This window comes from Schistocerca gregaria, chromosome X, assembly GCF_023897955.1.
Source record: "Schistocerca gregaria isolate iqSchGreg1 chromosome X, iqSchGreg1.2, whole genome shotgun sequence".
Lineage (NCBI taxonomy): Eukaryota > Metazoa > Arthropoda > Insecta > Orthoptera > Acrididae > Schistocerca > Schistocerca gregaria.
In genome coordinates, this window is record NC_064931.1 from 138,940,071 (window position 1) to 138,963,318 (window position 23,248).

At 40.1% G+C, this 23,248-nt stretch overlaps 1 protein-coding gene across 28 annotated transcripts in view; it reads right to left on the bottom strand.

The window, feature by feature from the left end:
- LOC126298596 (uncharacterized) overlaps positions 1–23,248 on the bottom strand; it is a 331,195-nt gene that overhangs the window by 49,894 nt on the left and 258,053 nt on the right. For all 28 annotated transcript variants that reach the window (XM_049989986.1, XM_049989996.1, XM_049989992.1 and 25 more), the window contains 2 exons: positions 14,894–15,039; positions 1,593–1,770 (listed from right to left, as the gene is read on the bottom strand). In XM_049989986.1, the coding sequence (XP_049845943.1) occupies positions 1,593–1,770; positions 14,894–15,039 (324 nt within the window). The remainder of the gene's footprint in view (positions 1–1,592; positions 1,771–14,893; positions 15,040–23,248) is intronic.

Sequence of the window (23,248 nt, forward strand, 5' to 3'; positions counted from 1 at the left end):
GTTCCACTACAGTTTGCCGTCTGTCCTGTTTTACCAGCCTACAACATCTAACATCTGTAATGAGGAGCGCCTGCCCAAACACATGACGTCTGTACATAGTTTCACCTTGCCTTCGCAATGATGATGATGATGATGATGATGATGGTGATGATGATGAAACGATGAAGACAACATGAACACCCATCCGACAGGCAGACAAAACCCCCAACCAAGCCGGGAATCGAACCCGGGACCTCGTAATCCAGAGACAGCTTGGCTTCGCAATGTGTTAAAGACACTCACCACAGTGCTCCTTGAACAACTGACAGGTCATTCAGTTTCCGAAATTCTCATGCTGAGCCATCACAATCTGGCCTCGGTCAAACTCAGATAGGTAATGCGCCTTCCCCATTCTACAAACAATGGAGAATCCAGGATGGAAAGTAACATTACAATGAAAAGCATAGTTGCTACTCACCGTATAGCGGAGATACTGAGCCACAGAAAGGCACAATAGAAAGAATGTCAGGAAGTTAGCTTTTGGCCAACAAGGCCTTTGTCAAAAATAAACAACAACACACACACACACACACACACACACACACACACGACCACTGTTTCTAGCATCTGGAGCCAGTCACCAGAGACTGTGGTCGGTCGCTCGCGCGCGCGTGCGCGTGTGTGTGTGTGTGTGTGTGTGTGTGTGTGTGTGTGTGTGTGTGTGTGTGTGTGTGTGTGTATGTATGTACAGGGGACCAGTGGGAGACAGGTGGAATGGTGACATTATGACTATAACCACAGGCAACCTGGCCTTAACGTAAAAAAGAAAGGGTCAGATAGGATTTAATATCAATTTCGTGGTACAGCACAGAAAATCTAAAACTGGATAGCTGGTCATTCGCTCTGTTATCCTCCCAAATAGGAGTCCAGTGTCTTAATCAATGTGCCCCTTTGCTTGGTGAGGCTATATTATACTGTCTACTACATTGTGGTGTTCCACAGCCCCTCCCCCCAACAGAAATTTAGTATGCCACTAAAATGACACTACTATCACAATCTACAACTATATAATTAGCCACAAGATTTTCTGTATATAGAGGCATTGTGGCTGTCAGAAATAGCTATCTGACAGATACATGCATCGCACAAGTTCCGTACGTCTACTCACACTAAAATCGAAGACTTATAAAATTAAACAGAGATATATTTGATAAAAAATTAAAGAAAAGACTACTTTGTACCATTTGATACAAAAAAGTGATCATGAAAATTTGTATCCTATTATTTTTGCTGGTTGGGTTTCCTCTACTACCCATAATGCTCCAAGCAAATCCGTGAAGAAAAAGTGTCACAGGTGTTTGTTAAGAAATGCTGATCAGTTGATCTATTGCACTACTATAAACAGATAGGTTCCAAGAGAAAAATTAGACATGCATACCTGAGAACTTAATCTGTTGACTTAAAGAAAGCAAAATAGCAAAGTGATTTCATCTGTGATTACACCCCTGAAGATAACAGTGCAGGTATTAAAAGTAATCCTAGCAGGAGAAAGCTCATTAATGAACTACACACACTTTGGAAGCTGCCATGTCCAAAATTTCTTGATAGCTTACCATTACACTGCATTTTCAAAACCCCGAGCTTAGTCAGAGGTCCACTGACAACTTTGCCAATTGGTACAATGCTAAGTACAGCTTGGAAAATTATAAGCATTATTATTCCAACAGCCACTTGAAGAATCAGTACAAGCTGCATTTCAAATAATACTTCAAATTGTGTTGGGTCCGGTACCTGATAGACAATGAAAAGAGCAAGTTAATGAATTTATATACAATTACAAAGACATTGCTCAAAATGCAACAAGGTAATCCCTTTGCAAGTGCTCCCTGCCAAACCTCTAAAATATTTACAAAGTATTATATAATGTAAAAGACTTATTATGTGCACATCACATCTGGATTTTTCAACTATTTTAGTTACTAATTCATAAAAATCAGTATATAAACCTTGCGCCTTATACATCAGACACATGTTTAGAATTGATACTACTGTTTTCAAAATGTAACACAGAAAAGGAAATAATCACATGAAAAACTTTAAAAAAATTATGAGGGTAAGCTTAGAATATAAAAATAGAATTGAAATGTGAAAAATCAAGAAAGCTTCATCAAGTAATAGTATAAAGGTACTGGGAGACTGAGACACTGACCAACATTATGCATGGCTGGATAGCTCCGCTGATACAAGAACAACCAAAGACAGACAAGGGATCAGGTTTGAGTCAGTCAGGTCCACTGTCTTAATCTGACAGGAGTTCCAAACATGAGAAAGCTTATTCATTTACATCAATGTTCATTAGAAAAATGTGATTTCAAATCCAGTATTATTTCCTTTACACAGTGATTAAGAGACGTACTTTCTTAACAATGATGTACTTTTCCTATCATCTGATTTTCTTAAACAGTATGACTCTTGGCATGTCTTCCTCAAGAATAGCATAGCACAAGAAATCCACAACCATGCTGTTCAGTGTAGCAGATACACAGTTTGTTAATCTGGCATTTGGAAAATACTACAAAAAGTGCTGTTATTTGTTTATTGAAATTTTCAACCAATCAAAACTTCCACAGGGGAGTATTACTGGAACCTGTGTAACTATAAAGTACACTGCTGGCCATGAAACTTTCTACAGGTGTGTACAAGCACTTGAAACTTGTGTTGAACAAGCACAGTCAACACATGTAGATCCAAACTGAAATAAGGTCTCTCCAAATCAAAGAGTCTGTCACGAGGAAAAGCTTGAACACCACTCCTCATGCTATTATGCAGCAGCAATACCTTAATTATCTGAGCCTATATAGTCATTATTCAAGTAAACTGCAAGCAGTGTAAGCAGAGAGTACATTACAAAAGCCCCAATAACACATCATGCGGATATCAAGTCACAAGGCAACAAACGTTCAAGTCTATCAATGGCAATAAACAAGATGTCCCAACTACACACGAAGAACAGATGCCTGGCACACACTATGTTAATCCAGCAGTGAAATAAAGTTATAGATCACTAAATGTCTGCCAGACAGAGTTGGTCGTTTTAGTTTTTGGAATCATCTGTAAGCTTGGAGCTGCTGTGTCACACTTAGTCCAGTGAAACTGTCAGAAAAAAAGCCTGTACCTTGCAAAAGGTGGGATAGAAGATTTTATTTTTTCAACTCGTTCATATTGTTGGAAAGGTTAGAAAACCAAGTTTTGCCAAAAAAAATTCTCTTGGGAAAACTTTCTGCAGTCAAAAAACTTCGAAAATTTCGGACTTTTTTCAGTTTCTTCAAAATATCTCAGTTCCATTTGCTCCTATCGCTTTGACGTCTATTTTCTTTTTTAAAGAGCACAAAATTCTCTACAAATTTGATTCTTACCATTTTTTTAACTCCCACTATCTAAGGAGCTGCAACGCGTCAAAAAATACCAATTTTTCAAATTTCAAGCAAAGTGGCAAATTACCTAATTTTTGAACACTGTTATTTCAGTTTATATTTGTGTAGTATAAACATATTACTCATCATGTTATTCATTGGAATTTACCATCTCACTCTGCTGCAGGGCCAGGACAAACAGCATCATATTCAGTAACTACGAACACATTCATGTCGGATTGCGTGAAGTTTATTTGCGTAACAATACATAATACGATTGTATGCAAGTGCCGTACATTTTCTACAGTTGATTGACATTAATGATCAGTTATAAGAAAAAGTATGTAGGAATTGTTCTTTAGCGGACAAAAGCATATTTATTCTTTGGCGGGCGGAAGGCAATTACCTCTGGTGATTGTTCACAACGCGCTGACAGCTATTAGCACACAACAATAAGGGTCCTACAGTTTGGAGTCGCTTCCATTCAGTATATGTTGTGGTGCTGAAAATGAGTATGTCTGACATGAATCTGTGTTTCATTTGCAAAATACGAATACTGCCTCAGGCATGGATGAGTGTGATGTCATTAGGTTAGTTAGGTTTAAGTAGTTCTAAGTTCTAGGGGACTGATGACCTCAGAAGTTAAGTCCCATAGTGCTCAGAGCCATTTGAACCATTTTTTTTTTTGCGAAGAAACTGTGGTGAGTGGTGGATGCAATGTGAAAAAGAAAGGACTGAGCACACTTATCGACTGTAGTGCTAAACGCAGGGAGTCTGCTCACACCAGTTTTTTGAAAACGCTCAGTGAAGTGATGGTGCATGAAGCATGCTACAAGAAGTACATTAATGAGAAAATGATAGCAGCTAGCCTTCAATATCCTCAGGAGCCAACAGGCGTGCTACGTCAGTCGCAGGAAAAAGGTCAGTTCAATTTCAAACAGAAATGCTTCTTATGTGCCAAAGGGAATTTTAGTAACTTTTTAACCAAGCAGTTAAGATTGCCATATGCCAAACGAAATTTTGTTTACAAAGTAATGAAATTGGAAGTGCAATCAACAGTATTAGAACAGGCTAAATGACGTGGTGACTAATTTGGTCAACAAGTGATAGAGCGGATTCAAAATGTAAATGATTTGGTTGCTGCAGATGGGTGGTACCACAGATTTTGCTACAGAAAGTTCTTTCACTGTGTTTCAGCTACTGGACAGAAACGAGGTTACCGACCTGCAACAGAAGTAAATGAAGGCATGGAGGCTATATTTGCCTACTTGGAAACCAATACGGAAGAATGTCAGTTTTCTATGGACGATCTGTTAGAGCAAATACCCACATCACCTCGTCCTGATATCAAACTGTCAAGGCTCGCCTTTTCCAGAAATATGGTGACGATGTGGTGGTAGCTGAAACAGTTTCAAAGCTAGCAGTTGTATGTTTCAAGAATGTTGGGCACCAACTACTCAGTGAAAATTGGTACACCAAAAGAAATTCAGATCCTCAGCAAGAAAGACTACGAATCGTCAATGCAGTGCAAATATCATATTAGATGATATAAGATCAGTAGTGTACGATGTAAAACAGTACCATCCCCCCTGATAATTTTTTATGTGATGTAGAGTTTGTCATACCAGAATCTGTAAGATTGCTCTTTGAAACTATAATTTTGAAACACAAGAGGTCTCCCAGAAAATGTGTGTTTCTCTTGCTCATGCACTAATAAGTGCTGCGAGGCCACATTCATTTATTTCATCACTTTTGACGGCTATTAGTGCATACTTGTACTGGAAGTTTGGCTCCAAACACCTCATCCAGGTTTTGTCTTCCTTTGGCTTTGCAGCATCTTATACGGAAGCTGCCCTATTGGAAGTGTCTTCAATTCTTCAGCTTGACAACGAAGGGACGCATTTTGCCAATTTGTGTTTGATAATGCACATTTCAATGTAAACACCCTAGATGGAACTGGTACTTTTCATGCAATAGGAGGTATAATGTGTGTTACTCCTCATGATGCATTGCTTCCTCAGAAAAATATTAAAAAGTTGAATCATCGTCCCTCAGCTCAACTTGTTAGTGAAGCCAGAAAAAATCACATACAGACATTCCACAGAACACAAGTTGGAGGGCTGAAGGCTATAAAAATTGAAGATTTGGACATAATTGCTCCTGCAAAAGGTGAGATCGTCATCTCAACAGCGGAAATTACGTGGTTATATAGTAAATGGTCCCACAATGCAGTTGTTTCAGGATGGAATGGTTACATGGAAGGCTTGACGGTAGGCAAAGATTATGAACGTTCTAAAATAAAGTGTCTTCCATTTCTTAATTCATCACCAATCCAGTATGACACCATATATACTGCTCTGATGACAGCTAGAGATGCATGTAAAAGACATAATCAAACTACAAGCTTTGTCACATTTGATCAGCCTCTGTACTGGAAGGAAAGGGATATTGTGGAGATTGACATTCCTGAATTGCATAATTTGGAGGTCCGACTTGGAGGTTTCCATTTCCTTATGTCGTTCATGGGATGCATCGGTATGATCATGGGTGGAAGTGGATTAAAGGACTTATTTGGTGTAATGTTCACTGAAAACAGTGTCAAATAGATTTTGTCAGGACATGCATATTCCAGGGCTGTGCGAGCGCATTTATTGTGTCGCCTTGCTTTGGCCTGTCAAGTGTGGGATCACACTGAGCTAACAGAAGATGAACGTGGGACATTGAATGACTTGTCTTCTCCTTGTGGTGAGTCAGAATTGTCAGTTGGCGAGGATACCAGTGTTCTCAGGGAACAAGTCATAAAAAATTTTGTAACTGCCCTGAAAACGATTGAAAGTAAGAGACCCACAGCAAAATTATGGGTTCAGTACTACAAGATGGTCACTCTCATGAAACAATTTATTGAAGCGGATCGATCAGGCAATTGGAAACTGCATCTTGAAAGCATGCGAAAAATGCTTCCCTACTTCGATTCAGCTGGACATTTTATATATGCTAAAAGTGCCCACCTCTACTTACAGGATATGATGAGACTCGAGGAAAAAATGGATTTATGAGAATATGAGAAGTTCACAATGAAAGGACATTTTACAATCCGGCGATGAGAAAAGTATTGGTCAGGGGTTCCTTCTGACATGGCTATAGAACAAACATTGATGAGAACCATGAAGAATTCTGGAGGACTTACTTCTGGCCGAGGAATTACGGATAGTGTATTAAGCAGATGGACATTGGGTATGATTCACATGCAGAACATTTGTGAAGAAATTGAGTCGTATTGCGAAGTGAGCGCAGTAACATTAGACCAGCATGTAGATGCAAGATGCTGTCGCATCGAACGAGATGGCACAGACTTGCGTAAGCTGCACGATTGGTTTACAGTGCACCCTCCCTTCCCTGAAAGTGATTTTATAATGTCTATCAGCAGTGGTGTTGTCGGAACGGAGGATGTTAATTGTCATATGTGTCACGAAGAGGGGGGAAAAGCATGAAAAGAATAGCTGGTGACAATTTCCACAATGTAAAGTTCCGTAGAAAAGATAAAGTTGTGACTCTCCTTTCTGCGTTCAATTCTGTAAAAGCTGGGAGCACTAAAATTACTCCTGTTGATTCTTTAACTCTTTTCCAAAGGATATGTTAAATGAAACAAAGTGAAGAAGAGTTAAAAGCCTTTCTGAAATGTGAACTTGCTTCTTACCCAATGTCCCTATTCTCAGAAAAAGGCATGCGAAAAGGAACAAAATCTTCATTCTACAATGCCTTCGTTCCAGTGGGTCAGGTGGACCGAGTAAATTTTTTGTCATTATCCACAAAGTAACTTAGACTCGAAATGTTTGCTTCAAGTCAACAGCCCAAAGCTATGTTTCTTACCTGCAACGTCATTTTGGATCTCAATTTGCTATTGTATTTTATGGGTATCCATGTGAGGGAGACAAATGTAGCACAAAGAGTGCTGAGAGGATTTGTAGGTCCAATAAACATTCTTCGATTGACGTTGTGGTTGAATCAGAGAAGGTGAACCGAGTCCCTCAGGACAAGTTCTTGTACAACGAATGAAACAAGATGCGTTTGATCACACTTCTTAAAAAGGAATTTCTGGAGTGTAGCATTGAAGTGCACCAGGCACAAGAAGATGCTGACGTTATGATTGAAACATCTGCCATTTCAAGAACCAAAGATTTTGGAAGTGTTGTCATTGTAGGAGATGATGTTGACCTGCTTGTGCTCATGACCAGTTTGGGGCGAGGCATTGAAAACTCATTTTTCTTAAAGCCAGGAAGAAGAAATGCAGAAGACAAGTGGTTTTCCACTGCATCTTACAAGTTTGACAGTGAATATATTCTGTTCGCTCACGCCTTTAGCGGATGTGAAACAACATCCGCTTTTTTTGGTCAAGGAAAAATTAAGTGCTGCAATATTGTTGCGAAAAATGAACACCTAACCTCAGCACTTTGCACATTCAATAAACCACATGCTACCTGTGAAGAAATAATAACAGCACGAGAACAGGTTACTATCGCATTGTATAGTGGAGGTGCCAGCAGTTCCCATACACTAGACCATTTGCGGTACCAGCTATTCGTCAAGTCTGCCACAAAAAGCAAACTGAATCTTGCACGGTTGCTACCTACACAAGATGCTGCACAACATCATTCGTTGTGGACTTACCAACAAGTCTAAAGTTGGATGGGAAACTGGAAACCTCCTGAGAAATGGGGCTGGAATCACGGTGTTCACGGTCCAATGCCCGTTATAATGAGCCAAGATCCAGCACCCTGAAGAACTACTTCACATTGTTTCATGCTCATGCAAGCTGAACTGTGGCGGAGCGTGCGACTGCAGAAAAGCAGGTTTGAAATGTTCTTCAATTTGCAAGAAATTTATTAGGGTCAACTGTGAAAACGTGCCAAAATGTTTATATGAACACAGTGAAAAATATGTTATGGAGGATGTTGAGGAAACCGCTGACGAAACCAACGAACTTGCTGTGGCTGACTCGCTGTTTAAAGAAGAGGTCAATCTGGGATCAACTCTATGTACAGACCCTGACTCCGTAACTCAAGGTATTTCTGGTGACACTGAGGAACCTGGCCATCAATATATTGGAAGTGATGCTCATATCTGTCTCAAGTGCGCAAAGTGTGATATTACAAGTATTACATACCAAGAACTGTTGACATTTTTTAGTAACTGAGAATTCATTTTAATTGTAATAAAGCTAATTATTTATAATGTCAACTGTTTGGCTTTTATACACAAGAATAATTACCTACCTAATTAGGTTGCCTATTGCAGCTAATAATACTTCAGTTTCCTGACACAATTTATTTTGTTTGTTTGTTTGTTTGTTTGTGTGTGTGTGTGTGTGTGTGTGTGTGTGTGTGTGTGTGTGTGTGTGTGTGTGTGTGTCTTAATGATGTATTTTTATATTTATAGTTTTACAAATACCAGGGCCGAGGTGGCCCATAGTGAACTTCAGGTAGTGATGTAAGAATCACAATAGTTGGATGCCCAGCAATCCTCATGTTGCATACAGAGAAATTGAATACCTGAAAGTGAGGTGGTAAATTCCAACATATAACATGATGTATAACGTATTTATACTACACAAACAAACTGTAAAAATAGTGTTCAAAAATAAGCTATCTTACCACTATGTAGCGCCTTAGATATTGGGAGTAGAAAATAATAGCAAGAATCAAATTTGTAGATAATTTTGTGCTCTTTAAAAAAGAAAATAGACATTAAAGTGATAGGAGCAAAAAAACTGAGATATTTTGAAGAAGCTGAAAACAGGCCGAAATTTTCTAAGTTTTTTGACTGCAGAAAGTTTTCCCAAGTGAAATTTTGTTGGCAAAACTCAGTTTTCTAATCTTTCCAACCATATGAACTAGTTGAAAAAATAAACTCTTCTATCCCACCTTTTGCAAGGTATATCTGCTATTTGACTGGACTATTATGGCCACAAGGTATGATGGGGTAAGAGCCAGTGACAGGCATTTGGCACAGTGAGCCTGTAAGTATCCATTGTGTTCAAAAACTTGTCGATAATCAAGTGCTGTTTGTCTCAGTGCTATGATGATGAAGAACATTCTACAAAAGTTAACAGAGATGTAGATTCTACTGGACAACCCTGAGTAAGCAAGCACGTTTCTAGTAGGTATATATTCAAGCTAGTAGTTGTTTAACTTTATTAGTAATGTGTGTCATTTAATGTCAGATGAATGAGATGCCAAAACCAATGTTACCGGATTTTCTTGAAGTCTTCCTTGTTCAGTCTTACAATCATATGAAATGAAAGCACCTAAGTTCACTTTCACTTCTGTTATAGTTAGTGAGCAGTGGTGAGCTACGAAAATAAAACTGTCTTATTTAAGTTACCTCAGTTCCATATTAAGCTAAAGAAAATAATTTCCTCCACTTAATAGACATGAAATTACTTTATAAATTGAGTATGAGTACAGAAGACAAAAATTTGGCTGCTAATCATATGCTAAACGAACAAAAAGTGTGGCTATTTTCTGACTATATGATGTCTGTAAGCAAGAGGGGAAGAAAATTCAAAGATGAAACTATTATGATGATGAAATAACGTATTCATTAAATGTGTACTTATCATGCATGCAGTTTGCACTGCAGATCAGTTATTATGACGCTACTCTGATTTCCCTTGCACTATGAGTTTGCTTGAGTCACCTCAGTTATGAGCTCTTGTAATCTGGTCACGAGTTACCAGCACCCCCTTCCCAAGCAGCTGCTAAGATCAACAGTAACAAGCAAGCTTCATGCAAAATGCTGACTGAAGCTTCTTCCAGATATTATGTTCAACACTGTCTCCTGGAGAAGCAGCTTCTTTGCTGTTTTCCCACTGTTCTGACCCCACTGTACCTCTCCCGCATGATTTAATTTTGAACGACAAAGGACTTGCATTCAATGGAATAATAGTAGTTCAACACAATATCCGGTCTGGAGTGCTACAGGGTGTTGTTTGGAAGTCTGCCTGATAAATATCTATGGATATCTCACTTCAATGTTCCAGTAGATATTCCAATACACAGCCCTGTGTCACCCTAGAAGTATAGCAATGCCACTAATCCATGGCTGCAGGTTCACAAGTATAAACAGTTTAGCATTACCTGCAACAAAAACAAATCTTTACTCGTCTTTCTACAGCTGCTGTAATACCATTTAAAAAATTATTTTTTGTGACGAGATTTTGTGCACTACTGAATTATGAGTGTGTTTTGTGCCAGAAGTGATCTAGGCATTACATTTTATTTCTCTGAGACAAGTAACACTGAATACTGCATTTTCCAGTAACAGCAGTGTACAACCTACACCAGGCAGTTACAGGTCAAGTGCTTGCCCACGGGCAGCCAGGGGAGAGGTAGGGAAGGGTATACAAATAGTTCACTTGAAGGCAGTCAGGGATTCGGGTTGTTGCCAACATGATCATATGACTTGGCACTTGTAAACACTCATGCTCACTGACCTATACAGTTTTCTCAGACATGTTCCAATGTTTTCAGTAGTTTCAAGTGCATACGAGAGAGTTCATAGCTGCACCATAAGTAAAAACTGAAGCCTCAAGACCATTGTACGCACATACTTACTACTACTGGTAGTGGTAGTTTCATTACCTTGGCTGTAGAATAGTGCCACATATCTATCAATACAGTCATACATTACCATCTGTTGCCCAGATAATAAAATGATCTGTGTTAGTTCCACACAGTTCTACTTATTATATTATGAACAGTGTTCTAAAGATTTCTAATGCTAAAGTAACTATGTTCATTACTTTCACCTTCTCACATTTCCACTTTGCTGTCTCTTAATACCAGAGACTGCCATTTTCTACCTAATTTCATAAAACCTAACCAAAAAGCAACTACCTCAACCAATACTTAACAAACAAGTGAGCTAGATTATTTGATATAACTACAATTAAATTTTTAATTCATGCTATAAGCGTAATTAGTTACAAACCAGGTCACCTCTGGAGCAATCTACAGCCTTTAATCTCTGTGCAAATACTTTCCCAACACTATATTGCAAGAGATGTGCGAGAGCATTTGTTGTTTGAATGGGAGAAGGAGATACATAAGATTGAAGGAGATGGAGGAACATCTTGAAGAGAGAGTGTCAAGCACTTGTGCAATACTCATTATAATAATTTGTAAGTGTATTGTTATGTTGGAGAGAAACCTCTGTATTGAAGAAAGTCTCTATAAAAAATAATAATTTATCTCTCTGATTCCTGACAATACCCCAATTTTTTAACCAATAATATGCATCTTGCCATTAACTGTTACATCCAAATGACAAAGGATCATTATTATGAGTGAAACATCTTTAGATATTGCAAAAGTTGCCACACCTCCTGCAGAAAGAATTGTCAATTATCATTTCTTCTTAGGTTCTGTAAGAATTCAATGAATTACTCATGAAAAATTTAACAAACTGAATGAATTCTATATGAATCTGCTGAGACATTTTATTTAACTGTTTCCTAGTTAAAGAATTTTATGAATTATTAACACACAGAGAGGAAATAATTGTAGACTTACATGTCCAACCAGGCTGATTTGACTCTTGCAGAATACACAGGATCTACAACAACTTTATAAATCAACCAAGTTCAAGTTTTTCCCAGACAAATTCTATTTAGCCAAGAAAACCTTCGGCACAGAGTAAAACTTGAGAAACAAGTCAAAGTAATCCAATAAAAACTTTGGCAGTTTACATCTCACTCCTTTTGTGTTAATTTATGAGCACTATTTATGCTCCATGAACATGAACACTAGACTGAGAAATTTATAACATTAAGCTACAGCACCATGTCCAAATAAAATGTCATCTTTTCTGCATTGTTGCTGGGGCACTGCATCTTTTAGCATAATTAAAATACAGGTTTTGTCTATGTGGACTGATGGACATAACTTAAGGATGAAAGTCACTTTCACATAATGTGTCGCTACCAAATAAACCAGCTTGATGAAACTTGGACCACAGAAAGAAATGCTATAGCATAGCACAGAAGGTAACGGAATGAAACATGCAATGAGATGAAGAGGAACGAGGCTTTTATTCAAAGACAATAATTATCCTGAAGTCATTGTGATTTATGATGGTTGCTGGACATTACAAAGGGCTTGATATACTTCTTAATAGAGTGTACCTCACTAAAGCCCAGATTTCTAAGTAAAACACGTCATTTTTTCCACACTTTGAGGAATAAGCAGAAAGGCTATACTTCATAAAACACACTTAGGTAAGTAGTTTTAACTATATCTGTCTGGGCTTTTTCTGCTTATTTTGCAAGAAAATGTTTCTGCTTATTTATTTTATCAGTTTTAATTAAAAGAGCATATTTAACTGAAAACTGGGATTTTTAAAATGCTTATACGACTCCTAGCAATCATTTATCAATCAGTGATTCTCTTTTTTAACGGTTTATAAAAATTAACTTCGGTCAAATGTGTAAGTACAAAATGCTAAGGTACAGCTACGATGATGTGAAATAACACTGCAAGGAGAAAAAACAAGCTGCAATTAGGTAGATGAGTCATCACTTCATCAGTCAGTTACTGTATTGACATGATGAGATTGGCACATGTGGTGAATCCCTGAGTTCCAAGCTGCTGTGTGTCATGCAACACTCGTTGGTTTCAGTATGCACGATATCTGTTCGTCTCATTGGGTACTATCCAATGTCAGTTCTTTCCATGTACAGCCCAAGCTTCATCAAGCTATGTTACTTGGCAGTGATACAGCATGTGAAAGTTACTTTTGTCCTTAAATTTTGCACACCACTGTACATTAGAAAAGAAAATAATCAAAGCATAGAATTAAAAGAGGAATGAGAACAATGCTTTAAAAAAATGGCACTGATCTCCACCTTCAAAGAAATCTTTGGACCTGTTCTCACATATGAAAATTGACTTCAAAACAGGAATAAAATTATTTAGAGTTTGTTTATTTTACCTTCCACAAAATTAACAGTTTTAGACAACTCCATACAAATAGTAACCATGTTTCCAATAAGCCATGGATAACTCTTATCCCAAATGAAATGACACAATATCACAAACATACTGATGCATATTCTATATACACAATTAACAAATTATGATCATGGTACAAAAAGACTCTTCAAACATATGATACCATGATTTTGAGTTTGCGGTCTAACAGTAAAATAATATGTAATGGTACTCCCCAGGCCTCAAAACTTAGCTTTCTCTTCACCACAGATTACATTAATGATATTACACAGTAGACCAATTTCTGCAGAATCTGTTAAACAGATATCACCTGACAGATATCGTTATGAGGAAATTAACTATTAGCATCTGAAATTTAGTTCTCATTGGACATTAGCAAATTATGTATGTAGTAATGAAGCAACATAAAATGGCAACAGCACAAGTCCCTAGCAATATGCTGTCCCCATTTTACTTTGTGTCACAAAGGGTCTCCATTGTCATCAAACACCATTACACAGTGGAAATAGCAGGAAACCACAACCATCCGTCACCATCACCCTTCAACTCACAACTAAGAGAAAATGATCCAGTATGAACACAAGGCAGTATTCCAAGAAGTGTGCTCAACATCACTGAGGCCCAATGATCTTGAGAATCAAGCAAGTACTCTCATAACCAAGAAGTGTTTATTACACCAATCAAACCACACTGATTCATTTCAGAACAAATGGTGTGGTGCATTTGTCACCTGTAGGGTGCTGTAGATGAACAGAGTGCATATGATCTTCCAGCAAATCCCTGAATGAGAGGGAGGTGGAAAATAATGACGGTGATATCTTTGGGATCCGATTCATTTCCATGCAAATATTATCTCTATGAGAATAGCACAATTTCTGTTGGCAAGTGTGACCTATTGTCCACCCCCCCCCCCCCCAAAAAAAGGGCGCTTTATGACACTCTTTCACCAATAAGTACAAATAACCTTTTTGTGCTCTTATGACATAGACACTTTTGTACCCCATATTGAGTAGACATTTCCATATGGTATGCAAGCAGACTTTTCTTGTATGGCATTGAATTGAAATTCACGAAATTTCCTTGACTGATCAACCAGTACATTAACAAGGAAACAATAATTATCAAATTTACATTTCAACATCAAGCCTTTCATTATATTTAATAAGTTCCATTCAAAGTTCACAGTTAAAGAGTTGAATTTGCTAACAAATAGCTCAATTATGCATTAAAATAAAATAAAAACTGATGAGTCCTGCAGAGCTGCCACCTTGTAGGAGAAGAAATTAAGATTCATTAACATAACCATAGAGTATTAGCAGTGTGATCTTTAACGATGTCTTTTTCAAACTGTTGGCTGCAAAACAGGACTTTTAAGGATTCTGTTTCAGTAACCAAAGGTTCCAGGACATTTATCTTTATGTCTTATAAATCAAGGTAAGATGACTTCTGATAAGAGAGAATATACTGCTTACTACGTTTATATGTAGTACTTACCAAATTGAAACTAAACAAACTCATGACGTATAAAGGCAGTAATAAAATCAGGAACAAAGTACCAAGTCTTCCTCCAAATTCCATAGGATATTTATTCAGATACTTTTTTTCATTATCTTTCACATAGTTGGTAGTAAGAGTGAAATCTGTAAGAGAATCACATATAGTGTTAATAGATGTTCACTTCTGGGTGGCAGTCCACACAATAACCTTTAGAGTAACAAAAACAGATTTCATGTATTTAATACACACTCTGTAAAACAAAGTCTCTTGATGGGTAAGAGGGAATAACTGATTTACTTGATATCAATGAAAAATAATCTGAGATCAAAAAGTAAGTTGAATGGTACTATTTATATGTAAAGCAACTTCAGTAGTGAGGCAAAATTACACCATGGACTACACCAGTCATGTACTGTAAATAACTTAAGTAAAAGCACTTTGTTAATTTTTAAGTGGTCATGTCACATGAAGTTCCTGTTCACTGTGTTCACCACACAAAAAACATTTTTATTAAAACTGTGTAACACATTTTGTTCGAAATCAGAGATTTTTTTCCAGCAATGTATGCAATGAAAAAACTTTCTAGACAGATTAAAATTGTTTTCTTGAACCCACATCTGTAAACTTTAAAGACTTTGCACATGAAAGCACATTTCAAGGCTCACATGTCCATATATTACAGTTTTTACCTGCCTGGAAAGTTCACATATATGTCACATTGAAAAGAATCTACAACTCTGACTATGAGCTGTGCACAAGCTCTGCGTTGGAAAACAAATTGTAATACTGATTTAATAGCTTGAAATTGAAGTAAAATACATGCCTGAAATGCTATACAAGCTAATGAATATTTCCTGAATTTTGGGTTCACTAGTATGATTCTCATACAAAGCCTGAGAACATAATACAACAACACAGTAAACTGTGATACGCATATTTGCCTGGATTCATGGAGAGTTTTAAAATATTTTCACAAACAGTTACCAGTGCTGATGTATGGATTTGTAAGATCGTCACCGTCTTCCTTCCAAAGATTAGGCTACTGCCAGTTTCAAACTCACAAATAAAATCATTTCCATCTTTTCTGTGGGCTTCCAATATTTATTTTCCCACTCGGCTTCTCTGCCATCATTTTACAGATTTTCATGGTGGTCTCTTTTTGCACTTTTATGGCCCAGAATTATTCTAATTGTACCACGGACAAGTTGGAAGTTGTGCATCTTATTTTTAATATCAGACTGAAAATGAAAACTTACATCACAGCCTAAATAAGAGATTCGAGGGACTTGTTCTACAATTGAATTATCTAAAACAATTTTTGATCTAAGTGAATATTTTCCTAAGAATGCTATTATTTTTGTTGTATTACTAGAAAAAGATTTTGTTCGGATTGTATACTGATCTTTGGTGGCAATCACTATTTTTTTGAAGAATAACAATATCATCTGCAAACAGAAGCACAGTGCTGTATTCATCAGTCTCTATCCTAAGTATCCTAATTTTTTTGTTTACATTTCCATTAACAAAAAATCTCATTCTCCCTTGATTTTTTCCATTTACCTATGGGGTTGGCATTGTTATAAAGGTTTTGGCCATTTTAATGCCCTTCCAGACACATTATCCACGCATGAACGACCTGATCTAAACCCATTTTGTTCCTAAGAAATGATAGCTTCTACAATATTTTTTATGCAGTTATTGATAATCTTTTGTTGTGACTCGCTGATCTTTCAAAGTGCCGCCGCACATTTACGCGCGTCCTCTACAAGCGGCGCCGTCTGCCAGCCATACAGCAGTCGCACCACCTAAGCGGCCAGACAGCCAGCACCCGCTAGACTTGGACTGAGTGCTGATTTAACTGTGACAGTGTACACACGTCTTACTTTGTTTACTTGATCCATGACATACATGTATCGTGTCATCCTAGAAATATATTTGTGCAACTTGACGTTATAACAATTGGCGACGAGGTAGTAAATTTTTCTTTTTCATCATTGACCCACAGGTTTCCATAGCTACTTTAGAGCAATTATTGCAAGGTCTCATTGAACAGCAAACGCTTCTCACATCTGTGATTCGTGATTTCGTCGCGGCTTCCAATGCGGGGTGTCTCTCGTTGTTGTCTCTATCTCCTTTTCCTCCTTACGACGAGACAGCGGAAGAATGGTCTGATTACGAAAAACGTCTTTGACAGCACTTCTTGGCGTTTCATGTCGCGGACGACAAAACAAGTAAGTCTCTGTTCCTTTCATGGATTTCACCTCAAATGTATCGGTGGTTGTTGCAATTGGCTCCTTTGAAAGATCCTGCGTCTTTGTCCTTTGCTGAAATGTGCTCACTTCTGTCCGTATATTTTCAAAAGCATATGCATGTGGTAGCCTCTCGTGTTGCCTTTTATCGTTGTCAAAAACAACCAAATCAATCCTATCGCACTTGGGCTGCTGAACTCAGTCGAAAGTGTCAATTGTTACTGACGTTCACAAAGAATCCTATGCTGATTCCATGGTATGGGATGCTATTATCCGGTCGGCGCCCGACAAATGAGTTAGGCAACATGCCCTTCAGTTGGCAAATCCGACTCTAGATGAAGTGGTATCCATCGCTCATTCTTTTGAAATTTCTCGCGCCGCTGGAGTGCAAATAGGGGTGTGGGTTGTTGTCGGGGGAAGTACAACCTACGTGTGCTGTTGACGAAGCTTACTGTGTGTTCCTGCCGGCCAATGTGGCCGCAGTACGCTCCGAAGTGCAGCCTCAGCCTAACCATAAACAAACCTCTAAGAAACTGCAGCAAAACTCATGGCAACTTCCTTCATGTCCGCGGTGTTTTACAGAACATTCAAGGGAGGATTGTCCCCAACGTTGGCTGTGTGTTAGAAATGCAAAAAGAAGGGTCATGTGTCATCCGTTTGCAAATCTAACCGCATACCTGATGTTCATGAATGTGATGCTGATTCTGCTTCTCTGTTGTCTGTCAATGGTACTTCTTCCCTTTCAGGGAAGTTATTACTAACTGTCCAAATCCTTGGTCGGGATGTTCACATGCAGGTGGATACTGGTTCTGCTGCCACTATCATCAATTCTCAGCCGTATCTTCAGTTAGGTTCTCCAATCCTACCACCTGTCACTAGGCAATTACTGACGTACAATAAACAGAATATTTCTCTCTTGGGACAATTTAATGCTGAGGTATCTTACAAAGCCGCCGTTCACACTGTTCCCATATTTGTGGTCGACCATAGTAAAGTGGAGAATCTTTTTGGTTTCGCATTTTTGGGTTCTCCATAGATGACTCTGTCAATATAATCTCTGATGCTATTCCTTATGCTCAATTGGATTCCTTGCCAACGACATTTTCATCCCTTTTCTCTCCTGGGTTAGGCCGTGCAAACAACTTTGATGCTCATATCACGCCCAAACCCACTGCTCGGCCTAAGTTTTTTCGGGCTTGGCCCATTCCTGTGGCCCTTCGTGATTGGGTCAAACGGGAGCTGAATCGTCTCACTGCTTCAGGGGTCTTGCTTCCTGTCACTTCCAGTGAGTGGTCCTCTCCTGTCATTGCCGTTGCTATGCCCAATCTCTGTGGCGATTTCAAAGCCACTGTAAATGCTCAATGCCTCATCGACACTTACCCTATGCCCCGACCTCAAGAATTGTTCACTAAACTTGCTGGAGGCCAGTATTTTTCTAAACTTGACCTGTCAGAAGGTTATCATCAAGGCAGTTCCTGGTCCTTAACACACCTTTTGGCCTCTATCACTACCAACAATTGCCATTTGGGGTTGCCAGCGCCCCTGCTCTCTTTCAGCGATTCTTGGAACAATTATTGCTCCCTGTCCCTGGGTGTATCAATTACATGGACAACGTTGTTGTCACAGGCTCCACCACTGAAGAACATCTTCAGAATCTCCGCACACTTTTCCAAGTCTTACAGACTGTCTCCTGGGTTAGGCCGTGCAAACAACTTTGATGCTCATATCACGCCCAAACCCACTGCTCGGCCTAAGTTTTTTCGGGCTTGGCCCATTCCTGTGGCCCTTCGTGATTGGGTCAAACGGGAGCTGAATCGTCTCACTGCTTCAGGGGTCTTGCTTCCTGTCACTTCCAGTGAGTGGTCCTCTCCTGTCATTGCCGTTGCTATGCCCAATCTCTGTGGCGATTTCAAAGCCACTGTAAATGCTCAATGCCTCATCGACACTTACCCTATGCCCCGACCTCAAGAATTGTTCACTAAACTTGCTGGAGGCCAGTATTTTTCTAAACTTGACCTGTCAGAAGGTTATCATCAAGGCAGTTCCTGGTCCTTAACACACCTTTTGGCCTCTATCACTACCAACAATTGCCATTTGGGGTTGCCAGCGCCCCTGCTCTCTTTCAGCGATTCTTGGAACAATTATTGCTCCCTGTCCCTGGGTGTATCAATTACATGGACAACGTTGTTGTCACAGGCTCCACCACTGAAGAACATCTTCAGAATCTCCGCACACTTTTCCAAGTCTTACAGACTGTCGGTCTTAAGTGTAATCTTCAGAAATCAAACTTTCTTCAGGCATCTATCACGTACTTGGGGTTTCAACTCTCTCGCGATGGTATTCGTCTGCTTCAGCAAACTGTCGTTGTGATCGATGCCCTCCCTCGCCCTACACCTGTTAAGGAACTGCAGGACTTCTTGGGGAAGGTTTTCATCATCTGCTGCTTCGGTGGCTCAGCCGTTGCATCGCCTGTTGCGTAAAAACGTGCCCTTTCACTGGTCCGCATCATGCGATGCGGCTTTCCAGAAATTGAAGACTATGCTGAAACAGGCCCCATGCCTGGCTACTTATTGACCTGGCCAACATCTTGTTATTGCCACGGACACCTCTCAATATGGCGTTTGTGCGGTCCTTGCGCACCGTTTCTTTGACAGTTCTGAACAACCCATTGCTTATGCCTCCAAAATTGCTCGCGGATGCCCTACGAAAATATTCTCAAATTGAAAAAGAAGCTTTGGCGATTATTTATGCTCTTCATAAGTTTGGAGTTTTTCTCTGTGGATCTTGTTACGGACCACAAACCACTTAATTCCTTGTTTCATCCATCAATGTCGCTTCCCGACAAGGCTGCACACCGCCTCCAGCGTTGGGCTCTTTTCTTGTCTCGTTTCAATTATGAGATTCATTTCCGGCCGACGGCTCAACATGCAAATGCTGATGCTCTGTCTCGCCTTCCCATGGGTCCTGATTTGGCATTCAATAGGGATGAACTTGTGTGTTTCCACCTTGATGTTGCCGAGCAGCAGGTTGCGGATGGGTTCCCCATCACCGGGGATCGGCTGGTGGCTGCTACAGGTTCTGATCCTACCTTCTCCTGGGTTTTACACTGTATTCAGAAGGGTTGGCCAGATCGTCCATCCGCTAAGATTTCTGATCCGTAGCAGAACTAATACGCTTTGCGTGACCGCCTCATGGCTAGGGATGATGTTATCCTCCTTTCCACCGACAATGCTTCGCCATGTGTTGTGGTACCTGCTTCTTTGCATGCTTCGGTCTTGCGCCACCAAGGGCACTGAGGTGTGTCTCGCACAAAATCTCTGGTGTGCTGTCATGTGTACTGGCCTGGCATTGACTCTGAAATCGCACACATGGTCGTTGTTTGCGGCCATTGTGCGTCACAGGCCGCCGTTCCGAAGTCATCTTTGTCACCGTGGCCTTCGACTGAGAAGACCTGGGAGCTTATTCATGCTGACTTCACGGGACCTCTTTTAGGTACTTATTGGTTTCTCGTTATTGACGCCTACTCTAGCTTTCCTTTCATTGTCCGTTGCATGTCACCTACCACCGCAGCTACCACAAATGATCTAGCTCTTTTCTCTTTGGAAGGCCTTCCCTCTACTCTTGTTACTGATAATGGTCCGCAATTTGCCTCTTCCAATTTTGCGGATTTTTGTGCCCGTCATGGCGTCATGCATGTCACAGCCCCTCCATTCCATCCACAGTAAAACAGTGAGGCTGAACGACTGGTCCGCACATTTAAGGCTCAGATGAGGAAACTCCTGACTTCTTCTGCTGCTGATGATGCGCTTCTCCAATTTCTGGCTTCTTACCGTTTCACCCCCATGTGCGACCACAGCTCGGCTGAGCTCTTACATGGCCGACAGCCCCACATGCTACTTCATCTTCTGTGGCCTTCCACCTCACGGCCGCGGGTGCCTTCGCCTGACCGGTTCACCGCCGGAGACCTTGTATGGGTACGGGGATATGGCAGGCGGCCAAAATGGAGTCCTGGCCATATCTTACGACACCGTGGCCGACACCTGTATGAAATCCAGACAGACAAAGGTGTTGCAGTGCATCATTCGGACCAGCTCCGGCCTTGTGTGCCGGCAAAGCCTGTTCTGAATACTGCTACACCACCTCCGGCTCTACCTGATGCTCTGGATCTTGGAATCTCTCATTACGCATAACGCAGCCCTCTCACCATCATGTCGGTGCTAGCATAAGAACTGACGCCACCAGGAGATGTGCCCATGAAGGAAACATATGACCATCATCTGTCGGAGCAACTCTACTCGCCTCCTTCTCCTACGGACGTCAACACATCGCCGATGTCTCCTGTTATAACAACCGGACTTGCCGCAACGGGCAGATTGGGGCACGTCTCCTGTCATCTCGACCCGTTATCATCAGGGACACTTCCTTCCGTACGGGAAGCCTCCTCCTCGAGACTTTACGGCCAGTCAAACAACACCTATGTACATTAGCAATCTACACGCCACCTACATCAAGACCAGTGCAAAAACTTCAAAGGGGTGAAAAGTGTTGTGACTCGCCGAACTTTCAAAGTGCCACCGTGCAGTTACGTGCGTCTACATGTAGGGCTGTCTGCCAGCCATACAGCAGCTGCGCCACCTAAGCGGCCAGCCAGCCAGCAGCTGCTAGACTTGGACTGAGTGCTGATTTGACTGTGTACACGTCTTACTTTGTTTACTTGATCCGCGACTTACATGTGTTGTGTCGTCCTAGAAATATATTTGTTCAACTTGACGTTATAACATCTTTGAATATACTTTGTAAGCAAGTGTCTAAAAGACTGATATCATGACAGTTTTAATAGTCATTGGATTTCAATTTCTGGAAGAGAGAGAGATTACTTCTGCCATATATCAATGGCCTGGGATCTTGCAAATCCTCCAGGATTCACTTACTAACATTAAAAGACATTTAGCTAATGATATGTCTCTATATTCAAGTAATTTGGCATTTATTTCATGCATTATGGAGGCTTTCCTGTTTCACATACATTTCAAAGCTTCTTGTAGTTCCTCCATAGTAATTGGATTTCTCGTTCATTCCTTCAGTGTAATTTTAAGTCCTATGGGGACACCGTAAGACCATGTAATGATTTATCCATTGTTTATTAGGCACCATTTTCAGTGCAATGCCTCTTCCTTCTTGGTACAACGCTTTCATGGCTATGCATGGACATTGATGTCTACCGTGTAAGTTGTGTTCTGTCATTTATGAATGTGCCCCATGATTGTTGGTGTGCTATGCGCACTATTTGTTTTCTAGTATTCATTTTTATTTTGTATGTTTCTCAAGAAGAGTAAATGAGAAATCTTAATTATAATTTACGGTACGTAAGACAAACAACTTCTTGCCACCTGATACCACTTCTCGTCCAGTCCAGCACAAATTGGAGTACAAGGTTCAGCACTGATTGTCATAAAGCATATGTATTGCACACAGTCTTAAGAGCAACCACTACTTGCTGGTGAAAGTTACCGTCATTTTTGCACCAACACAGACTGCACAAGCTGTAATCACGCATTTAAGACAGGTGCTTGTGGAAACCTGCTGCCAGGACTGGAATATTGTTTTGACACAGTATGGTGGAAGAACTCAGGCCGCCATAATGGTAAGTGGAATTATCACTTGCCACAGCCCATTGCTGAGGCACCTTGATCATGTAAGTGACTAGAAATGGTGCTTTGCCATAGCAAAACAGGGTCAAGAAACTCACTTGAAGAATCCTGCCTTCATCTGCTGCTGAGACCAAGACGTACTCCACACCAGTCAATGATACCCAGGAGGTGGGGGTGGGGTGGGGGGTCAATCAGCTTCATTACTTTTAGCTGCCTCACCTGCTAACAGCTGTCCAGAGCTCAGCTTGTCTTAGCACACCTCTGAATGTTTCAGGTTTTGCACTGCCGTTCTTGGAACTACCTGGTACATTCATTTAGCAGTGCAATGTGGCAATGTTTCTTCTGATATCTGGTGTGGCATTATTTGGTTGGCACAAATTGCTTCATTTCGGGCCAATCATAGGGTCAGTGCCGTTTACCATACACTATTTGCTCATTGTATAAAATTAGTT